General features: G+C 47.6%; 1 protein-coding gene across 2 annotated transcripts in view; it reads left to right on the forward strand.

The window, feature by feature from the left end:
- The window catches only part of VPS54 (VPS54 subunit of GARP complex), a 2,536,401-nt gene that overhangs the window by 778,096 nt on the left and 1,737,606 nt on the right, over positions 1 to 20,699 (forward strand). For both annotated transcript variants that reach the window (XM_069608186.1, XM_069608187.1), the window contains one exon: positions 9,944 to 10,329. In XM_069608186.1, coding sequence (XP_069464287.1) covers positions 9,944 to 10,329 — 386 coding nt within the window. The remainder of the gene's footprint in view (positions 1 to 9,943; positions 10,330 to 20,699) is intronic.

Consider the following 20,699-nt stretch of genomic DNA (forward strand, 5'->3'; position numbering starts at 1 on the left):
CGAACCACTATTGGCAAAGATCAGAGCGACCCCAGACATAAAGGGAATAGAAATGGGAAGACGAACACACAAGACAGCGGCATATGCAGACGACATGATGATGACGATGACTATTACAGAACCAACCAAGACACTCCCCCTCCTCATCCAACAGATAGATGACTACGGATCAATATCGGGCCTAAAAATCAACAAGCAGAAATCGTCAGTAATGGCCCTGGCGGGGGACAAAAGAGAGATTTACAGAAAGACGGAAGAACTCCACCTACAATCAGCAGAAGACGGGGTGAGATACCTCGGAGTCACACTGACACCCACGACAAAGAACCTCTTCACAGGGAACTATCCGAAACTCCTAGAAAACATACAAAGTGATCTGCACAGAGGGAACCCACTAGCAATATCTTGGTGGGGCAGAATAACAGTCATTAAGATGACGATACTCCCCAAACTATTGTACTATTTCCAAGCACTCCCCATACGGATACCGACATCATTCTTTAAGTCTCTCACCAAAATCGTAACAAAATACATCTGGCAGAACAAAACACCAAGACTTTCGCAACAAGCGCTCACAGCACAAAAAACAGACGGAGGAATGGTGCTCCTGCACTTTGAGAAATATTATGAGGCAGCACAAATGTGGGTCCTAAACGAATGGATCACCAACACCTCGGACAAATGGTGGGAGGCACAGAACAGAACAGAGCAATAGCAAGAACAAACCTGCGCCACCTATTATGGAGCAAACCTGAGCACAGACACCAAAACCTCAAAATAAGTGAGATTATGAGCTCCATCATGGAAGTGTGGGACAGAGCGACAAAGAAGGGAACTCTCACGATAGATCCCGCCCCCTTCATACCAATCCTAGACAACCCAGAATTCCCTCCGGGGGCCAAAAAAGGAGCTTTCCAGAAGTGGAGATCAGCAGAGTGCACAAAAGTGGGAGATATGTTTACAGGCCAACACATCAGAACATTTGCCGAATGCCAAGACCTACTGGGCCTAACGGAAAAGGACAGATACCAATACAATCAGCTTTTTCACTGGCTTAATACGCCAAGAATAACTCACGCATTGACAAGAACACTTACACCATTTGAGACATACATGATGACCCAAACGGGAGAAAAGAAATTTGTTTCCACCCTATACAAATTCATAAACGCCCAGACCGAAAATGTATCTTGGCTGTACATGAGGAAATGGGAAACTACTCTAGGGAAACGCATCACGAGGGAACAGTGGATATATATGTGGCAAATAATCCCCAAATGGACACGGGCGATGCAAACAAGAGAAGCATGGACAAAAATAATGATACAATGGCACTACACCCCAGAACGACTCCACAGAATGTTCAACACTTCACAAGCAAACTGTTGGAGAGGATGCGACATAATAGGAAACTGGAGATCTGGTGGGACTGCAAGGAACTCCAACCCTTCTGGTCAGAGGTGAAATCACAAATGCAAAACATCTTCAAGGAAGCGGCAAATCTAGGAGAGGAAGTATGGATGTGCGGCATGTGCGACCCGAGAGATAGGTCACTTACAAAAACACAAAAGAGGAATTTCATGGGTCTCCTTATAGCAGCCTGCTAGCAATAGCACAAAAATGGAAACAAAAGTCCCCCCCAACCAAACAAGAATGGCTTCACAGAATATGGACTTATGTGGCAATGGAAAAAATCACTTACAATATACAAGGGGACAAACAAAGATTTGTAACAGATTGGGGGGAAGCAATAGAATATCTACAAAGCGACTACATGCTCCAATGGTGCCCGCATAAAATCTGCATACTGGACATGTTCACAGCATGAACCAGAAATAAAACTGGAGGCAGTGGTTCAGATAAGAACTATATAACAGGGGACGGGGGAGGACGGGCGGGAAATAATGGGACAATGTTGAGTCCCGATGTTAATGTTTAAAGAAATGCAAATAAAAAAATCTTTAAAAAAAAAAAAGTAGAAATGTACTACTAGTGCTTTTACAGTACATGAAATATCACCCATTGTGCTACTAACAGTTTGGTCTTTGTTTTTACTATGCTTCTTTAATATGAATACATTTTGTTTTATCAGTATTATTCCCACTTTGTCTGTGTGATCAAATGGCTAGTTCACAATAATTCCTAGCCTTCTTTAGGTCTTTTCGCACCTCCTGTGCGTCAAAGAGCGGGGTAGCCTTGACTCTCTGTCCTCGTGTGCTTTTGGCCTTTTACAGATGGTCAGGTTGCTCTAATTTTGCTTCCTTGTTGTGTGGCCTGGCCCTGACTCCTCTCCCATTGGTTGGCCCTAGATAGGACAATCGGGTGTACCGGGAGGCGGAAGCCGTCACCAGACCACGAAGGCCCACAACAAAGGCCCTTGTCTGCTCCCTGTCCGCTAACAGGACGCCACATGAGACTACTGCCTCAACCCGACCCTCCCTGAGGCTGCTACCTCACTCAGCTATGAAACTGTACTACCAAGACTCTTACCTCACTCGCCACGGGTTAGTTCCCTCCTTCTGATTGCCCTTTTTTCCCCTTCTTGGGACCTTTACTCACTTCTCTGCTTGTTCTCACTGCTCTCCCTGTTATGCACTCTAATACACTTGTTTCTGCTCTCACCTCCAACTCCTGATTCATACTGCGATTCTAAACCTGCAGTGACTTAGCATTCAACTTTGAAAGTCAAACTTTGCATTTAACTTTGGCCATTAATTGTAACCTGTTAGGCCAGTGACTGTTCCACACCGCTGTACTTGCATACTCCTCACACTGCCTCCTCTGTGTACTCACCCATGGTGCTATCTGTTTCTCCTATGTACTCCAACTGCTTCTCTATCAACTATTCTTCCCTTCTCACTAAGTCTGGTAAGAAGTTTAAAAAGGATATCTTGGCCTCTAACCCAGGTTTCCCATCACTAATACATACTCCAGCACCTCTTCCAGACAGACCCTCACCAACATCCTCTTTGTCGTTCTTTCACCAGATCTATGGACCCCTCATATGATCTCTGTGCTCTGTCGTGTCTCCTCCTCTCCCAATAATGGTGGCACCCGCTGGGAAGTCCTCATGGGTTCTTTCGACTCCTCCAGAGTCGTCATAAATGTCTACCTAAACGGCACTGTCCTAGTCCAAGGCCATCAGGCCAATCTCCTCCTCCTTCGATAGGCGGTACCCTCGCCTCATCAACATCCTTTAATCTCCGGCTGTCCTCTCCTCTCCTCCCTCCTCATCTGCCCCACCTCAGGCTCCCTCCACACCTCTGCAGGGCGTACATCTGATTTATACCCCTCCCTGGAAGGTCTTTAAGGCTGGTAACCTTTATCTTGCCACTCTCGACTCTTGCTCTGCTGTCAAACACTCCTCTGACATCTGCCACCTCTTGGAAGAACTTGACCTTGAGGTCCTCGGACTTAGCGAGACTTGGTTCACGGCCAGCTCTGTCACGAGCTTTGACACTCCTCCGTGATGGCTACAAGATCCTCTCTGCGCCCAGATCCACCCGGCCCGGAGGGGGTGTAGCCCTGATCTTTCCTGAGTGGATTCCTGCCTCTATCATCCCCACTCAGACTTACTCCTCTTTCGAATGCCTTGTCTGCAGGCTCTCGCTCTCTCTCCTAACCACTCTTACTGTTGCTACTCTCTACAGGCCCCCTGGTCAAATCACCTAATTTTTCTCGGAGTGGGCAGACCTCTCCTCCTCCCTCCTGGCCTCAATCACTTCACTCCTCCTCCTTGGTGACCTTGACATCCATCTCGATTCTCCCTGTGCCTCTTTTGTACTCTTTCGTGACCTCTGCGAGGCCCTCTCCCTTTCTATCCTCCCCTCTCGCTCGACTCACTCTGCAGGATGCATACTTGATGCCTTGATCTCCTCTGGCCTCCCCTTTCTACCTCGCTGACCACTCCTCTCTCCTGGAGCGATCACTGCCTCCTCTCCTCTCATCTCTCTTCCTTCCAAGCCAAGTCTACCCCAACATTGCCACCTATCTTCTCGGACATCCGGCCAATGAAGCGTGTGTCCGTTGAGGCTTTCGCTGTCACCTTCTCCCCCCACCCCAACCCCTGGCTGACTCGCACCCTGACACAGCCCTGTCCCAGCTCTACTCTCCTATTTCTGATACTCTTGATGCTCTTGTCCCTGTCATGAGGATCCGTTTGAAGTCCAAAGCCAAGTGCAATTCCTGGTATGACGCCGACATAGCTACACTTAAATTTAAGTGCACGGCGGCTCAGAGGAAATGGAGGGCTTCAATACTGACTTTCTGTCCTAACCAAGAAGAGAGTCCACATTCAAGCCTGTGTCTCTGCGGCATCTAACAACTCGCCCAAACTCTTTCAAATCTGGAAGGAGCTGGCCAACCCTGCTGCAGTCTCTACCCCTCCTCTTGCCTCCCAGGCTCTTTGCTATGCCCTTGCCTCTCACTTTATCACAAAAGCCCAGGACATCCTGTCCACCCTCTCCTCCCTTCCCGCCCTCCCCTCTGTCGGCGCTTGCTGACCCTCCTTCAGCCACCCCCCCCACCCTCTTTCTCATCCTTTCCTCTTTTCTCCCCTTATGAGGTCGCTAGACAAGTCCGATCTAAGAAAGTCTCATCACAACAGGTTCATCCCTGTTCCTCTAAAACCATCCACTTCGATACCCTTGCTCCGGCCCTTGACAATTTCTGCAACCTCTCTTTTGCCTCAGGATCCTTCCCCTCCCCTCTGAAGCACTCCCTTGTGCATCCTCTTCTCAAGAAACCCACAGCTGATCCTTCTTGTCCGGCTAACTACCGCCCAATTTCCATTACTCCCTCCTTGAAAAGCTTGCCATCTCTCAGCTAAACCTTCATTCCGATACTGTTGGCTCTCTCCATGACCACCAGTCTGGCTTCAGAGTTGCCAGAAGCACGGAAACTGCTCTCCTGAACATCTGTGAAGATATGCTCTCCACCCTTGACTCTGACATTCCCTCTGTCATCATCTTACTCAATCTCTCTTCTGCCTTCGACACATTCAACCATATAACCGTGCTCAACAGTCTCTGTGATAACCTGACTATCACTGATCAGACTCTGGCCTGGATGACCCCTTTCCTCTCTGATCGACCCTCCCAGGTCCAACTTGGGTCCTTTTCTATCATCTATCGCCCTCTCTACCTGTGGTGTTCCCCAGGGGTCTAACCTCTCGCCCTGGCTTTTCAACCAATACCTGGCAACTCTCGCTCACTGCATTGTCTTTTTATCAGGTTCCGACCTGGTCAGCTGTCTATTCGTTCTGTTTCTCAAAGAAATAAACAGAGCATGAAACAACACTTTCGCCATACCCGAATCCATAAGATCAATGGCTACGGGTTGCCATGGCGACTTTGGCGTCCAATGTGTCCTCCGCATTACGGACAACGTTAGTGGCGTGATTTCCATGGTAATCTATATAAACACTTCCGGGTTGTTCATTCTTCGCTTCTGATTTTGTAATCAGCCACAACTACGTTTTGTGTGTACCTGGTATCCTTTTGCTCCTTGCCTTGCCTTGTTCTTTGTTCACTTCCTTGGTATTCTTGTGACTCGGACTGTCGGTTCAGATATTAGTACATTGTGTGTTGCTTGGTATCACGTCTACATCAGGACAAGTGGGAAGTCTCCTGCTTCATTGCATTCTACTGATCTTACAATATTTTCTAAAGTCTCACCTCCTGTCTTATGTTTTCTTACCTTACATCTTGACCCAGTCTTGCCCGTTACCTCGACCAGAACACCCTGGAATTCTTTCTCATCTGGTCCGTTGTTATTGATTATTTCCTTATTGCCTAGTATATTGTTGATTGACTCTGTGTTCTAAGTTGTTCATCTTGTTTCTCTGCAGAGCCTGGTCGTTCGAGTGGTGCTCCTTATCGTTCAACTAATAGATCCCTCTGTATTTACCTTGTGTGTTCAGAGGGTTACATTTGTAGAACAAATTCTCCGGCTATACTATGGGTCCAAGTTTGGTTCCATCATTACGGTTCCTGAGAAATCTGACACTTTTTCTGCTCAAATTTCCAGTGCTACTCTGACACTCAACTAATTTTCAGGCTGCCCTTGGCCACCTCCTCTCCTTCTCATCTCCGATTGCCTAACTGCCATTTAAGATTGGTGTGCTGCCAACGATCTTTGGCTAAATGCCAACAAGACTGAGATCCTTCTCATCGGTACACCTTCACCATCCTTTTCCCCTCACTCTCTGGCCGGCCTCCCTCGGCCCTCCTCCTACCTGCAAGGCTAAGAACTTCAGGGTCATCTTTGACTCCACACTTTCCTTCTCCACCCACATCTCTGACGTCTCTAAAAAGTCAAACTTCCTACTGCACCTCCTCAGAGGTACTCTCCCTTTCCTCTCCTTCCCCCAGAAGCTCCCTTTCTCCCAAGCTCTGGTTCTCTCTAGGTTGGACTATTATAACAGCCTCTTTCTAAATCTACCTGCCTCTACTCTCTGCCCTTTACAACTAATCCAGAACAGGACTGCAAGACTTGTCATTTGCCTCAAGCCCTGGGATCGTATCTCTCCAGCTCTGAAATCCGTTCATTGGTCTCCCCAGTGGATGCAAGGATTACGTTAAAAACCCTCTGCATTGTCCACAAGGCTTTCTGGGGCCGTGGTCCAAAATACCTTTAACTATCCCTCCGTAAATACCTCCCCTATCGAGTTCTTTGCTTCTCTACCTCTAACTCTCTCTGTGTCAGTCGTTTTTCAAAGAAACGAGCTGGGGGTAGATTTGTCTTCAGCTGGGGCCTCACTTTGGAACAGCCTCCCTGCCACTCTGAAACTTGAGGAGAACCATCTCCGGTTCCGGAAGCACCTCAAGACCTTCCTCTTTGCTTCTGCATTTGCCCCCCTTCTCACCTGCTGATCTGTTTTCTCTCTCAGCACTGTGCACCTGGCCACCCTCTGTCCTCCAGGGCCCAGGTACGTGCTCACCCTGCCACCCTCCTGCATTGCCTCCGGGCTACCCCTTGCACTGGGGTCTGTATCTGTACCCATACAGACTCCACCCCATTTCTTTCTTCTGCACTTATCAGACATACCCTGTCTGCTAAACCCAGCACTTGCCACTTGCTCACTGCACTACCATTGTTTATTGCATTTATTATTTTTATTATTAATCTATTTCTCCGCACTTCACACTCTCCCCCCCCCCCCTTCCACGCACTTTTCACCTTTTCCCTTTCCCATGCACTTGCGCGTTCTCAATGTCACTGGGCCTAGTAAGATCGTTTTTGTTCTCCCCTGTTCCCCTGCTTTGCCTTGTTGCGCTCTGAAACACTTTTATACAAGCGCAATATAAATAAAATATCAATATCCTTCACCATTGATGGCCACAACATCCCTGTCGTATCTGCTGTAAAAACCTTGAGGGGGTCTATGGTGATACCTCCCTCAACATGTCGCGCATGTGAAACTCCTCTTCTGCCTACGCCACTAAGCTGATCAACACCAACAAACCGTTCCTTTCCACAGTTAACCACACCAACATCCTTACTTTGTGGCACTTCAGAAAAAAACTGGAATAAAATGCAAGAAGTCCAAAACAATGCCCTCCAAGCAGCCACCGACTTCTGCAAACACGACCAGATATCTGAAACAAGGAGATCCCTCCACTGGCTCCCAGTCATGGAAAGAATACAATTCAAAACGCGATCTATCGCCCACCAATGCCTAGCCAGCCAAGCGCCATCATACCTCATCCAACAGTACAAAAGACAAGCCTTCACAAGACCACAGCCCCTTGCCTACAAACATTGGAGACCCGAAATACAACCGTAAAAGAGCAGGAGGAGTAAGCTTCCCAGTTTGCGCTGCCATGCTCTGGAACAATCTTCCACCCCACCTTCCGACTGAACCCTCTTTACCTGACTTTCAGAAAAAAACTGAAAACCCACCTTTTCAACTGATCAACACTGCGCTCCTACTTCCTGTCTTGACAGAGTAACTAGCGCCTAGATGCCCCTGAGCTACGTGTGCTGCTATAAATGTATAAATAAAATGTGAATATTGCTGCCCAGCAAGGTCGCAGCATGTCGTGGGATGGCTCAAGATGCAGGTCTTCTTGAGACTAGTGGATCTCACTAGCCTCTTGGTAGGAGTTGTCTCATTCGGTACCCCCAGGTCGATTGGAAGGAACTGTTACAGCAGGCACCTGTTACACAGCAGGCTCTCCGGTTGCTGGAAATCACTACAGCCATCTTTTCTACATCTTCCTCTTTGGTTTCAGCTCCAGTGGTCGACTTGTCAGCAGCTTCCAGGTTTGGAGTATTTATCAGGAACTGCAGCACAACGTCTGCAATCTCTCCCTACAGTTTACAGAAAGGAGCCGTCTTGCTGTCCAGTCAGGCCTGCCAGCCCCCCACTGGCAATTTGTTAGTTTCAGGCAGCGTGTTAAGACAAAGTGCTGCAAAGTTTTAGACTCCTCCCTCGCTTCCGGCCTTCCAAGACACTCTGGAGCCTGGGCGGGGAACACAAGGATTCCCTTCTGAAGACAAAACCTCCACTGAGGTCGTTCCCACCTAGAATGGCAGGGGAAGACCTCCAAAACAACACGCACATGAGAAATTGCAAAAAAGTAAGGATTCCACCATTTTAGCAAAATGGTGGCCCTTCTTTGCATTACCGAGGCTGATTTAACAGCCTGCGAGTAATGGTGACTAAAAGTGGTTACCCTGCCACCAGCCATTCAAGTAAACTTTCAATTGTAATAAAAATGTTACAGGTAAGTTAGGGGATACATTGTATCCCCCCAGCACTCCACTTAAGGTGGGGTGTGCTGGTTCACATATACAAAAGTGTAAAGGGAATGAAAATCCCTCTTTACCTCCCAGGAACAGACCCAAGGACATTAAAGAGACAAATAACAGGGAAGCCCAAAGGGGCAACCCATCCCATCCTAAACCCAAAAGTTATAGGAAGCTATAATGCAGAGACATAGAAGGGTCACCCATAAAAAGAGTAAAAAACTAGGTGAGAGGGGAAAACAATCGCCAAGTCCAAGCAAAAGGTTCTGGGGTTGAGACAGGTCAGTAAGATTTATCACAAATATGATAATCTTACCTAACAGTATGGCATCTGGTCAATGGAGGATTGTGGAGATGCTTAATATCGTAGCCCACCAAATCATATCCTCCTGGTGGGAAAAGACAGATGCCCATCCCTTTTTGCCCTGGATAAAAAATAATGGTCATTTGATGGCTGTGGAACTTGCCACTTTTTCTCTGTCCTCCTCTAGGAGCAAATCCTTGGTGTTTTGGACCCCAGCAATTCTCTCTCTCCCACCTCGGACCACATTCAACTGGCATTCTCACAGGATTCATACATTTTAGATTTATTTGCCTAGCAACGATGGGCACCAGTGAGTCCTAAGGCTTAGGATGGAGCTATATTGCCATGTGTGAACTGCTTTTTCATATGGTGGGCGGGGCTTGATTTCTCATATCAATTCTTGTTTGATGTTTTTTTTCTCCAGTTGATTCCCAATCTTCGGTTTGGTCAACATCTTCCACACTAAATTGTGTATTTATTTGTTATGACTTGTATGTTCTCATGATGCTGGTTCTCAAAACATTGATTTACAAAACAATGTATTACTACAAAGTACTCTTTAAATGATTTTCAATGAAGCATTTAAGCAAGCAGTGAATCATACATAACAATGCACCCACAATCCAATGATATCACATGAAAACGATATTTGAGCCAATCCACTGACTTCCTATATGGAAACATTATCTATTTACAGTTCTAGTAGCAATACAAAAATACATTGTGGAAAAGCATTGGGGTAGTTAAAAATACTTCCATGGTGTAGATGCCAGTATGCTATGGTGAAATATGGCTTAGTCTTTTTTAAAACACAATGCATTGTTTCCTATGAAGAAATGTTTCTGCATAATGTACCTAAATATATAAATGAATGTCATTCTTTTCCAGTTGAGCCATTACCTGGATATTGTTGAAGTGAACATTGCACACCAGATTTCTCAACGTTCAGATGCATTTTTTCATGCTATGACCTCACAACACGAACTACAAGACTACCTCAGGAAAACCTCACAGGCTGTTAAAATGCTCAGAGACAAAATTTCTCAGATCGACAAAGTAATGTGCGTAGGATCTTTCAGTATTCTCAGACAAACATTAACGAGAAATAACTGTGTTAAGGTGTACAATAAACTGAAATTAATGGCCACAGTTCATCAGACTCAGCCCACTGTCCAGTTATTGTTGTCCACTTCTGAGTTTGTTGGTGCGCTGGACTTGATAGCAACTACTCAGGAGGTACTGCAACAGGAGCTTCAAGGCATTCATAGTTTCAGGTGAGCAATGTTGGACTAACACATGTGAACTTTCAATCTTGATTGGTTATTTTTTTCCTGATGTGTTTGCCAGAGTGCTATTGGTGATTCCCTGGACACTAATTTTGTAACAAAAAAACAGTAGTGTGTTTCAGTTAAACAACTTTCTTTGTGGAATTTGTAAGTAACATTATCTTACCAATTAATGCATATGATGAGTAAATATAGCAAGAGTAAATATAGCAAGTTAATAATCGTCACATTGTCTAACTCCCTTCTAAGGTAAACCACACTTATCATTCAATGTGACTTTATCATTGGAAATAGCAATTTTCTAACATTTGCCAATGAGATGGGCCTAGCAGCGTAATGTAACCATGCTTTTGGAACTGCACCAGCTTTTAATCTGCATGAGTTTAAACAAATAGTTACGTATTCTAGAATATGTATTCCCTAATCAAATTAACATTACACTTTTAAAAGGGCTACACATTTTGAATACCCAGTAGGAAACAAATATTCACCAATCAATACCAAAGAAATGGGACACCTGCCATTGGATCTATTACCTTGTCAAACACACAAATCTTTTTTTGTACTATTGCTGATGGTAACCGCACATGTGATGACCTGCATGAGCTTACTTATAGAAGATGCTTGTCCTACTTGTTTGATTCAAACATGTATATGTTCATAATGCTTTGTTAAAAAAAAAAAAAAAAAAAATGTAATAGTGGGTGACCTGACTGGGCTTTGCAGTGGCCTCTCCTCTAAGGAGTTCTGGAAAACATAAGGGAATAAACCAAGCTGGGACCCCTTTGCTTCGGGGTATCTGATGTGGACGCTGAGATTCCTGGAAGTTTTGAGTTGGACTTGCCTCTTCCCTTGCCTCATGATGCTCTGCTGAGCCTTGGAATCTCCACATGGCCAGCCCAATAGTAGCTGCTCTGCCCCCAGACAGTTGCGGATGCGGGTTGCAGCATGTTTTATATGGGCTCCCCAACATAAAAGACTAGCGCCAGAGATATTTGGAGTCCCAGGAACTCCTGTGCTGGATTGGAATGTTTGCAGGAGTTAAAGGTACGGACAGTGACCACATTGTCCATAGGGGTACAAAAGGTGTAGATAGTGATAGTATTGAAGATGGTTGGTGAGAGTGGGAGCAGACAAACCAGAGGTCATTGTGAAAGGAGAAGACCCTAGAAAGGAGGGACAGGAAAAGTTGAGCTGTTCATTGAAGAGTGTGCTGCTGAAGAGTGGGAGAGGCAGTGGAATAAAGGCTCTACTGCTAACCACACCTCACTGATTATTAGTATCTTAAAGGTGGACTTTCCAGTTTGTATCTATGGAGTATAGTATTGATCAGCAGAATTCAGAGCTTGCCCCCAAATCGTTGTGGTCAGTGATGTTATCCAAATTCAAATATGTATTTGAGGACTGTCACAAACAGGAACCACAAACTATGAATTACACTGTGGGAATTCTCTTCCATGGCGTGCACAGATTGTGATTGTATCTTGGGGTCAACCACTACTGCATTTTTATTTGCTCATTTCACTGCGTGTCTGCTGGGGTTGCCTCTAGCATCGCGGGTCGAGTCCGCAATTTGAAACATGGTGGGTGGTCCCCAGCCAGGAGGTTAGTTCAGGGTGAAACCTCTTGTCTTGGAAACAAGGTAATGTAGAGCTTCATGGGTCTGATACCCGGTCCGTCACTTAGAGGACTGACTATGCAATGAAGCGCAAAAAAAATAATGCAGAGGGTCCTACGTACTCCAATTCTGAAACAGATAGAGGATCTCGCTGGGCAACCAAGTCATGCCCAAAAGTTCTGTAGCTAACAGAGCTTCCTAATGAGTCTTTCAGCGGTGACATAAAGGTGGTCCCAAGGCTGTCTGAGCCGTGGGTGCCATATTGTGCTGAGTGCGGTTAGAGCCGAGAAGCAGGCTTTAGTTCTATTCAACGAGTCTGATTCTACCCAGAGTCTTATCAGCCAGACCAGTGTCCACAGTTCCAGTGGCCCCACAAATGTCAAATTTATGCCATGAATGCCGCCATAGGATGGTTTAATGGGAACAGTGACAGAAACGGCATGCGTGGCTACATCCCGCTACACCAATTCTATTTCGAATGGATTGTGTCCTCCAACGTATTCCACATCTTTGACATGTAATGTCCACAGCTGTGCTACTTCGGAACTTTTTCGACAGAGGGCGTCCTGCGACGTCACCAGATGTTTTAAGTAGGACGCACAGCGCCAGTAGCCTCAGTTCCGTTTTTTCCGCAAACGTGTTTGCTTCGAGAACTTGGCGCGCCTTGTGTATCCTTCGTGAATGTCTTCTTTGTCTACCCCTCTGACTCTGCGGTTTGGCTTTAAGACTTGCTGGGACTGTAAGTCTAAGATGTCGATTACGGACCCGCACCACATTTGTTTGTCACAACACTGATGACTGTTAGAAATGCCAATCACTTACTGCTAAGGCCTTGTGGGGGCATAAGGGGAAGTTACAGGTAGGTCGGGGTACTAAACCAAGTAAGTCCCGTAAATCTGCGAAAGGGGTGTCCACAGACAATTCGAGGGGTGACTCTTCTCGTCAGAAGGAATCCCGGGGATCTCGATCCCAGAGTGGGTCCCGCCTTCGTCGGCCTCGTCTAGGTACTCCTGGAAGCGGCGTCACTGGTCGCCTTCCCAGTCAATGATGGCGCTGCGAGGAAAGTGGCTTGTCCCACTAAGTCCTCGACTCTGGAGGAATTGGAGGCCTTCAGGAAGCAGATGTTGGCGATTTTTCAATCCCAGGGCACAGTTCCGTCCGTGCCTTCAGAAGAAGCCGGCAGGGAATGATCTCTGTCCGATGCTCGTGCGCCTTCGGACCCGGTTCCTCGGCGCGATACTCATTGGGAACTGTCGAGGTCCTGTTAGGACAAGTTTCAGGTTGATCGCCAGAGACGTGCTAGATCCAGGTCTCAGTATTCATCCCCGGCGAAACTGCAGAAAACTGGTAAGGGCTCGAGGTCGACTCTGTCGGCGCCTTGTCCGTCAGATACGGAAGTCGATGATTTGCCTGCTGATCAAACAAAACATGATTTTTATAAATGATGTGCCCTCTGGTTGTTAACACGTGTTTCGGCCACTCAAGAGCCTTTCTCAAAACAAAACGATTTGGGCAAATTGATCATGTCCATATTCTGATCACATTTCAAATAAAAACAAATAAAATCAACCAAATGAAGATAAACACCAGAGAAATAGGATGGGGATGAGGATTCTTATTCTAAACTCTTATAGGAGACTGATGGCTAGGGTTACTGAGTATCTTGGTTGGTCTAGTCCTCCGGACGCATGTTCTGGATGACTTGACTGATATTTTGGATCAAGGTCTGTCCACTGACCCAGTTTTGCCTTTTCATTTGACTTTGCAAAAAAGGGTGGCAGCTGCTTGGCAGAGTTTGGTGGTTCAGGTGGCTACGGCCACCTCGAGGCAGGCAGTGTACCCTACCATCCCTCCTGATGGGGACGACAAGCGCTTCGATGGTTGGGCACACAAGGTGTTTTCTGCGGGGAGTATGGCGCTGAAGTCAGCCAACTCCACTTGTGCCTTGGCAAAATTCTCACACAACTGTGGATTTGCATATCTCTAGCGGCTGAGCATATTCCTGAGGGGGAAGAAAGGTATGGGTTCCTTGCTCTCGTGCAGGATGGCAAGGATGCCATGTGTGAATCCCTTCAGTCTGGGTTGGACACGGCCGACAGTGTTAGCAGGTCCATGGCCGTTATATGCAGGTTTGCCTGGTTGCGGAGGTCTGGTTTTGCTCAAGATGTACAGACCCGTCTTCTGAATATGCCCTTTGATGGCTCTCATTTGTTTGGCAGCAAGGCTGACGAGAGCCTTAAGAGGCTGCAGACCTCCAAAGCTGCTGCTAAATCTTTGATTGCCGCTGTGCGTCAACCTCTGCCTTTTCATTCTAGGGGACAACAGTGGAGGGGAGGTTCTTTTCGTTACTACTCCTCTTTTGGTAGGAGGAGAGGAGCCGCCAATCAAAGGGGTCAACGAAAAAGTACCTGTGGCGGTCGGGGAAATGGAGGTGCCAAAGCCGCTCAAGCAGCAGCCTCTTTGCCTACAGGCGCTGCAACGGCCGCTCCAAAACAGTTATGAGGCCATGTTCCATGGTTCGCCGGTATGGGGCAGACTGTCTCCGCATCTCGAAGAATGGCAAGCTATTACTTTGGATGCGTGGGTTCTGGAGACAATCGCCCACGGCTACTGCCTTCCCTTCCTAAAGCAGCCTCACGACAATCCACTGGGGAGTCTCTCTTTGAAGCTTCAGGATCCGCTCCTTGTGCAGGAAATCTTGACCCTGCTAGAGAAAGGCGCTATAGAACTAGTGCTGTAGCGGAGAGGAACAACGGATGGTATTCCCCATATTTTTTTATTCCAAAGAAAGACGGGGGACTGAGACCCATCTTAGACTGTGTTGGTTGAACAAGTTTCTCAGGAAGGACAAGTTCAAGATGGTTACTCTTTCTCCGGTCCTTCAGGCCCTTCGACATCAAGATTGGTTGGTGTATCCGGACCTACAGGATGCTTACATTCATGTGCCGATTCATCAAAAGCACAGAAAGTACCTGAGGTTTGGGGCTGGTGGCTCGCACTTTCAGTTTCGGGTCCTGCCATTCGGATTGACCTCAGCCCCGAGGGTCTTCACCAGGTTAATGGTGGTGGTGGCAGCGTATCTCAGACGAGGGGGGCATTCACATCTACCCCTACCTGGACGACTGGCTGATCAGAGCACGTTCTCCCGAGCAGGCTCTGGATCATCTGTCTCGCGTGCCGCTCCCTCCACAAGCTGGGCTTCTCCCTCAATTTCAAGAAGTCGCATCTGACACCTTGTCAACAGCTCCAGTACATCGCAGCTGTGTTGGACACACGTCCTTGGGAAAGTGTTCGCCTCCCAAGGTGACGGCTCATCACATTGTACGGATGGTAAACTGATTTCAACATGCCCAGAGTCTTCCGGCTTTCGTATTCTTAAGGTTGCTCGACCTAATGCATCCTGCATTTTTCTGGTGCCAGAGGCCAGACTGCGGATGAGTTCCCTTCAATGGGTCCTCAAGATGCAGTTGTCCCAATTCTCAGGCAAGATGTCGGATCCCGTTCAGGTTCAACTCTGTCTCGCAGGATCTCCTGTGGAGGGCCAGCGAAGGGAATCCTGATGATAGGGGAGCCATTTTGACAACTGTGGCCGGAGGCGATGGTGGTGACGGACGCTTCCCTCACAGGGTGGTGAGCTCATGTCGACGAGCTGACCGCCAGTGGTCGTCTGTGCGGGGGAAGAGTGTCCTGATTATGACGGACAACACAGTGGCCATGCATTAACACAACAAAAAGGTGGGGGGGGGGGGCTAGGGTCACTCCCGTTGTGCAGAGAGGCAATGCAGCTCTGGTTCTGTGCAATTCAGCAAGGAATTTTGCTCCCGGCAGTTCATCTGGCCGGAGAGGAGAATGCGGCGGCGGACGCATTGAGCAGGCAGAGCACGATCTCTCACGAGTGGGAGCTGGCTCAGGAAATCCTTCTGGAGATCTTCACCTTTTCGGGAACCCCACAAGTGGATTTGTTCATGACCAGTGGCAACCGGAGGTGCGAGAGAGTCTGCTCAAGGGAAATTCCTCAGAGAGGATCCTTAGGGCATTTGTCGTGGATCGGTCATTCCCACTTCTGTACGCGTTCCCTCCGGTCCCCGTCATTACTCAAGTGCTAAGGGGGTTGCAGAGGTTTGGATCCTACATGATCCTCATTGCTCCGGATTGGGCCAGGAGAGCGTGGTACCCGGACCTTCTAGAGATGGCCATCTGTCCTCCATGCCGTCTTCCCTACCGAGAAGTTTCTCTTTCTCTTTCTCTCGCCCTCTCTCTCTCTCGCCCTCTCTCGCCCTCTCTCTCTCTCCCCCTCTCTCTCGCTCTCTCTCTGGCCCTCTCTCGCTCGCCCTCTCTCTCTCGCCCTCTCTCGCTCGCCCTCTCTCTCTCTCTCTCTCTCTTTCGCTCTCTCTCTCTCTCGCCCTCTCTCTCTCTCTCGCCCTCTCTCTCGCTCGCCCTCTCTCTCTCCCTCTCTCTCGCCCTCTTTCTCTCTCCCTCTCTCTCGCCCTCTCTCTCGCCCTCTTTCTCTCTCTCTCGCCCTCTTTCTCTCTCTCTCGCCCTCTTTCTCTCTCTCTCTCTCTCTCTCTCTCTCTCTCTCACTCTCACTCTCACTCTCGGGATTTGGGGGGGCTTGTGGTCTGGTCGAGTTCTCCTCACGCTTTGTTTCTGAAAGGTTGTGGTATAGGGATTGGGACCTCCCGGATGATGTGATGGAGTTGCTTTCGGCCAGTCGGCCGGCTCCCAAATACCTGTGCCTTTGGCGTAAGTTTTGCGACTGGTGCAGAGGACACATTGTCGATCCTTTTCAGTGTTCCATTGCCATGGTTCGTTCTTTCTTGCTTTCTTTGGCCCACAGGGGTCTTCAAATAGGTACCATTAAAGGTTACTTTTCGGTGCTGTCTATCTTCAAGCGCTCGTCTGAAGAATGTTCTTATTTTAAGATTCCTTTGATTTCCCAATTTCTTAAAGGGCTCACGAATGTGTTCCCACTGTCCCCGTTTCAGGTGCCGGTATGGGATTTGAATTTGGTTTTGAAATTCCTGATGGGTGCTCCGTTTGAACTTTTGCACTCTTGTCCTTTGAGACTGTTGTCTTTTAAGACGGTTTTCCTGGTTGTGGTTACATCCGCTCGCAGAGTGAGTGAATTGCAGGCACTTTCATCTAAGCCACCCTTTACTGTGTTCCACAAGGATAGGGTTGTACTGCGGGTACGACCATCCTTTCTACCTAAGGTAGTGTCTGAGTTTCATTTAAGCCAGAAAGCGGTACTTCCTGCTTTCTATCCTCCTCCTCATCCTGGCAAGGAAGAGGAGCGACTCCATAGGTTGGACTTCAGAGAGCTCTGAGCTTTTATGTTTCTAGGATGTCCAGGGTCAGAGTGGACGATCAACTCTTTGTGGGGTACGCTGGACACCGATTGGGCCAGGCTGTTACCTTGTCAACCACCAAATTCTCTGCCATCACCTCAAATCGGCTGTCTTCTTCTCTGACTCTGCCACTTCCTGGATCAGATCCTTTCTAAATAACAGATCTATGAGGGCAGTCTCCCCATCAGCATCTGCTGAGCAGTCTCCCATTCACTGCAGCGTCCCTCAAGGATCATGTGTGTCTCCGACACTTTATAATGTGTTCACTAAACCACTTTTTGATGTTCTTGACTATCTGGATGTCACGTACACTAATTAAGCTGGCAACGCCCAGATACTCGTCCCTATCATGGGTGACCACGCAGTGGACTTCAAATCCTTGAACGATGTCTACTCTGTCATTCAAGCATGGATGGCTCAACACGCACTTTGCCTCAATGATGATAAGACGGAACTCCTCATTTTAGGATCCCATCAACGTCTTAACAAACTTGACAAGTCCTTCAAGTCGTTCACCATTGACGGCAACACCATCAAGGTCTCCAAGGATACTAAAACCTTAGGAATTTACCTCGATTCCACATTATCATTGTCCAGACAAACCAATGCTGTCGCTTCAGCATTTGCTTATACCTGCAAACTCATCACAGCCTGCAGACCCTCTTGACCACTGCACTGCTTTGGCCAGAACTCTTATGTCATATTGACTAATGTAGTGCCCTGTATCTAGGGACTAGCCAATGCAATCTAAATAAACTACAAGTTATTCAGAATAACGCCATTAGAGCTGCCTTAAATATTCCTAGAAATTAGCACATCTCCGATCATAGACGTAATCCACACCGGCTCCCTGTAGCGCAAAGAATCTCACTGAAAACGCTTGCCCTCACTCATAAGTGCCTGGCGAATCAGGCCCCTCCCTACTTGGCTAACCAACTTACCCCTCACACTACTTTTCGATCTCTGAGAGCTCCTCAAGCCCATAGCCTCTCCCTTCCTAGATTCAAGCTTCAGAAAGCTGGCAGAGTGAGTTTCCCGGTTCTAAGCACTAAATTATGGAACACCCTAGCTATATCCGAGCCGAGCCCTCCTTCCATTCCTTCAAGAGAAAAACCAAACTGTGGCTTTCAGCTCAAGACATTTGAGACACCTGATCACATTTTGATGCTCCCTATGTCTGACCCGCATCATGACCGCATTCTGTACCTTACCTGCATGTAATTTGCAAGTATTGTATTTTGACCACTCTCACCATTCTCACATCGCTGTAATCGGTGTAATATTTATCATGCCTGTACATACTTCACTGTACTCTTACCTATTCTATTTATGTAAATTACAAGTCTCTGTAACTTGTAACTTAAAGGATAGTTCCGGGACTTTTTTTTTATTGTCCCTACGGGTCGGCCATGTGTTTGTAAGCATAAATCGGTAGATCGTAGGAAACTTTCCTATGGACCTTACCCGACTTTTCGCCCATTATCGCACTCGAAATCAGCCTCCATTTTGTGATAATCCTATCATTCCGCCGCATCGACCTGGCTCACCTGCCTTTGCGGCACTAAATCAAATCCCCCGCCCCTGAGCCTGACATCAGCAGACGCGTACTGCCCATTTCAAGCACGTCTCGTGTCAACAATCGCTGCGCCTCAGCTATTGACGTGTTGCCATGGAAATGGCAGGACGCCTCTTTCCCCAATAAGTATAAACAGACCGTTTCACAACACACAGCAGCAGATTTTCGATTCCATTCCTCTCTCTGTGTTACTTTGAGTATTCTGTGACTCGTTTCAGTGCTCTGGTCAGCTACCTTCGCCGCTTGTAGCCCGTGTGAACACCTGTACCATCTCTGTAAATTATTTTACTATCTTTACCGCACAATGGCCACAATAATGCCGTATATGTACGAGCCCGAGTACACCGAGGAAGAACTACTGGAAAGTCAAGCACGCGAAAACGATGGGGATTCGGACGGCAGTTGGGAGGACCAGTCAACGGATGAAGAGCCTGGACCATGTCGCATGGACGGCGTCTCCACCTGGTGCACGTGCAATCGGTGCGAGCTAATGCCAACTGAGGAGGAGAACTGCTGCTGCCGTGAAAATTCCGGGTGCTTGGCCTACATTTCGGAAAGCGAGCAAAGTCTGCAGGAAGGCGGGCAAAGTCCGCAATGCATCACCGAGCTGCCAGAGTTCAGGGAAGCCTGCCTCTCACGGACCGTGTTGAGGATGATGATGGTGCTTATGCACGAACTTCGCGGCACTGTTCGTCCGCGTAATCCGAGTAACGAGTAAGTATACTCTGTTTGTGATGTCAGTGATGCCACCACTATTTCATGGTCGTCTCCCACATATAAAATTACATTTACATATCATTCGAACGCATGTAAATTTGTTCCATATAGTGCATTTTCTAGATATAATTTTTTTCTAAGAAAAATGACATGTGTTACCTGAATCGACATTGATAAGAAAGTTTGGTCAGTTTAATACAGTTTGCATCTTTTTTTTTCACAGGTGGTACAGGCTGGTGGCCTATCGTTGCTTCACTTGGTGGCTTCACGGGAGGCTCGGACACCGCGTTCGGAGAGTAATACCTGCCTGTGCGGTACTTGCCATTAGACAACATTTCCCCAGTGACAGTGGACAATACCGCGGATTTTCCCTCGATGTGCTGCAACCTCAACTTTACAATGTGTAATGTTTATTATTTATGTTTAATTAAAATCTAAAATAAAGCCCAACATATATTTTAACAATGGTTGTTTTGATTTTTTAAATGAATCTAGTGTATATTCTCCTGGGAGGGTGAGGTATTTATAAACTCACCCCCCTGCATTCCATGTAGTAGATCCTGCAGCCATCCTCTTACATTCAGTTAGATGGCCTCTCCTTGGTGAGGCCCTGCGGCAAACTGGTCTTGTCTGCACGACCACCGCCCCGATCCACCCCCCGCCCTATCAAAGGCAGTTCGCACCGGGGTACTTGTGCTGGCAAGTGGAGCTGTCAGGGAGCGATAAAGGCCAAGAGGTGCCAAAGACCATGTACACTTCAAAGTGGTCTATAGAGCATGGGTTGTTGTTCCCATGTCTACCTACAGACCCCGTGTCTCCTGCCAAGCATCCCCCCTCACGCTGGACGGCCCCCTGCAATCCACATAAGTGTGTCTCCATTCACGAGTCTTCCTGTGTCTTGTCTGCACGACCACCGCCCCGATCCACCCCCCGCCCTATCAAAGGCAGTTCGCACCGGGGTACTTGTGCTGGCAAGTGGAGCTGTCAGGGAGCGATAAAGGCCAAGAGGTGCCAAAGACCATGTACACTTCAAAGTGGTCTATAGAGCATGGGTTGTTGTTCCCATGTCTACCTACAGACCCCGTGTCTCCTGCCAAGC

The sequence above is a fragment of the Ambystoma mexicanum genome, chromosome 4q, assembly GCF_040938575.1.
Source record: "Ambystoma mexicanum isolate Mex_15411 chromosome 4q, UKY_AmexF1_1, whole genome shotgun sequence".
NCBI lineage: Eukaryota > Metazoa > Chordata > Amphibia > Caudata > Ambystomatidae > Ambystoma > Ambystoma mexicanum.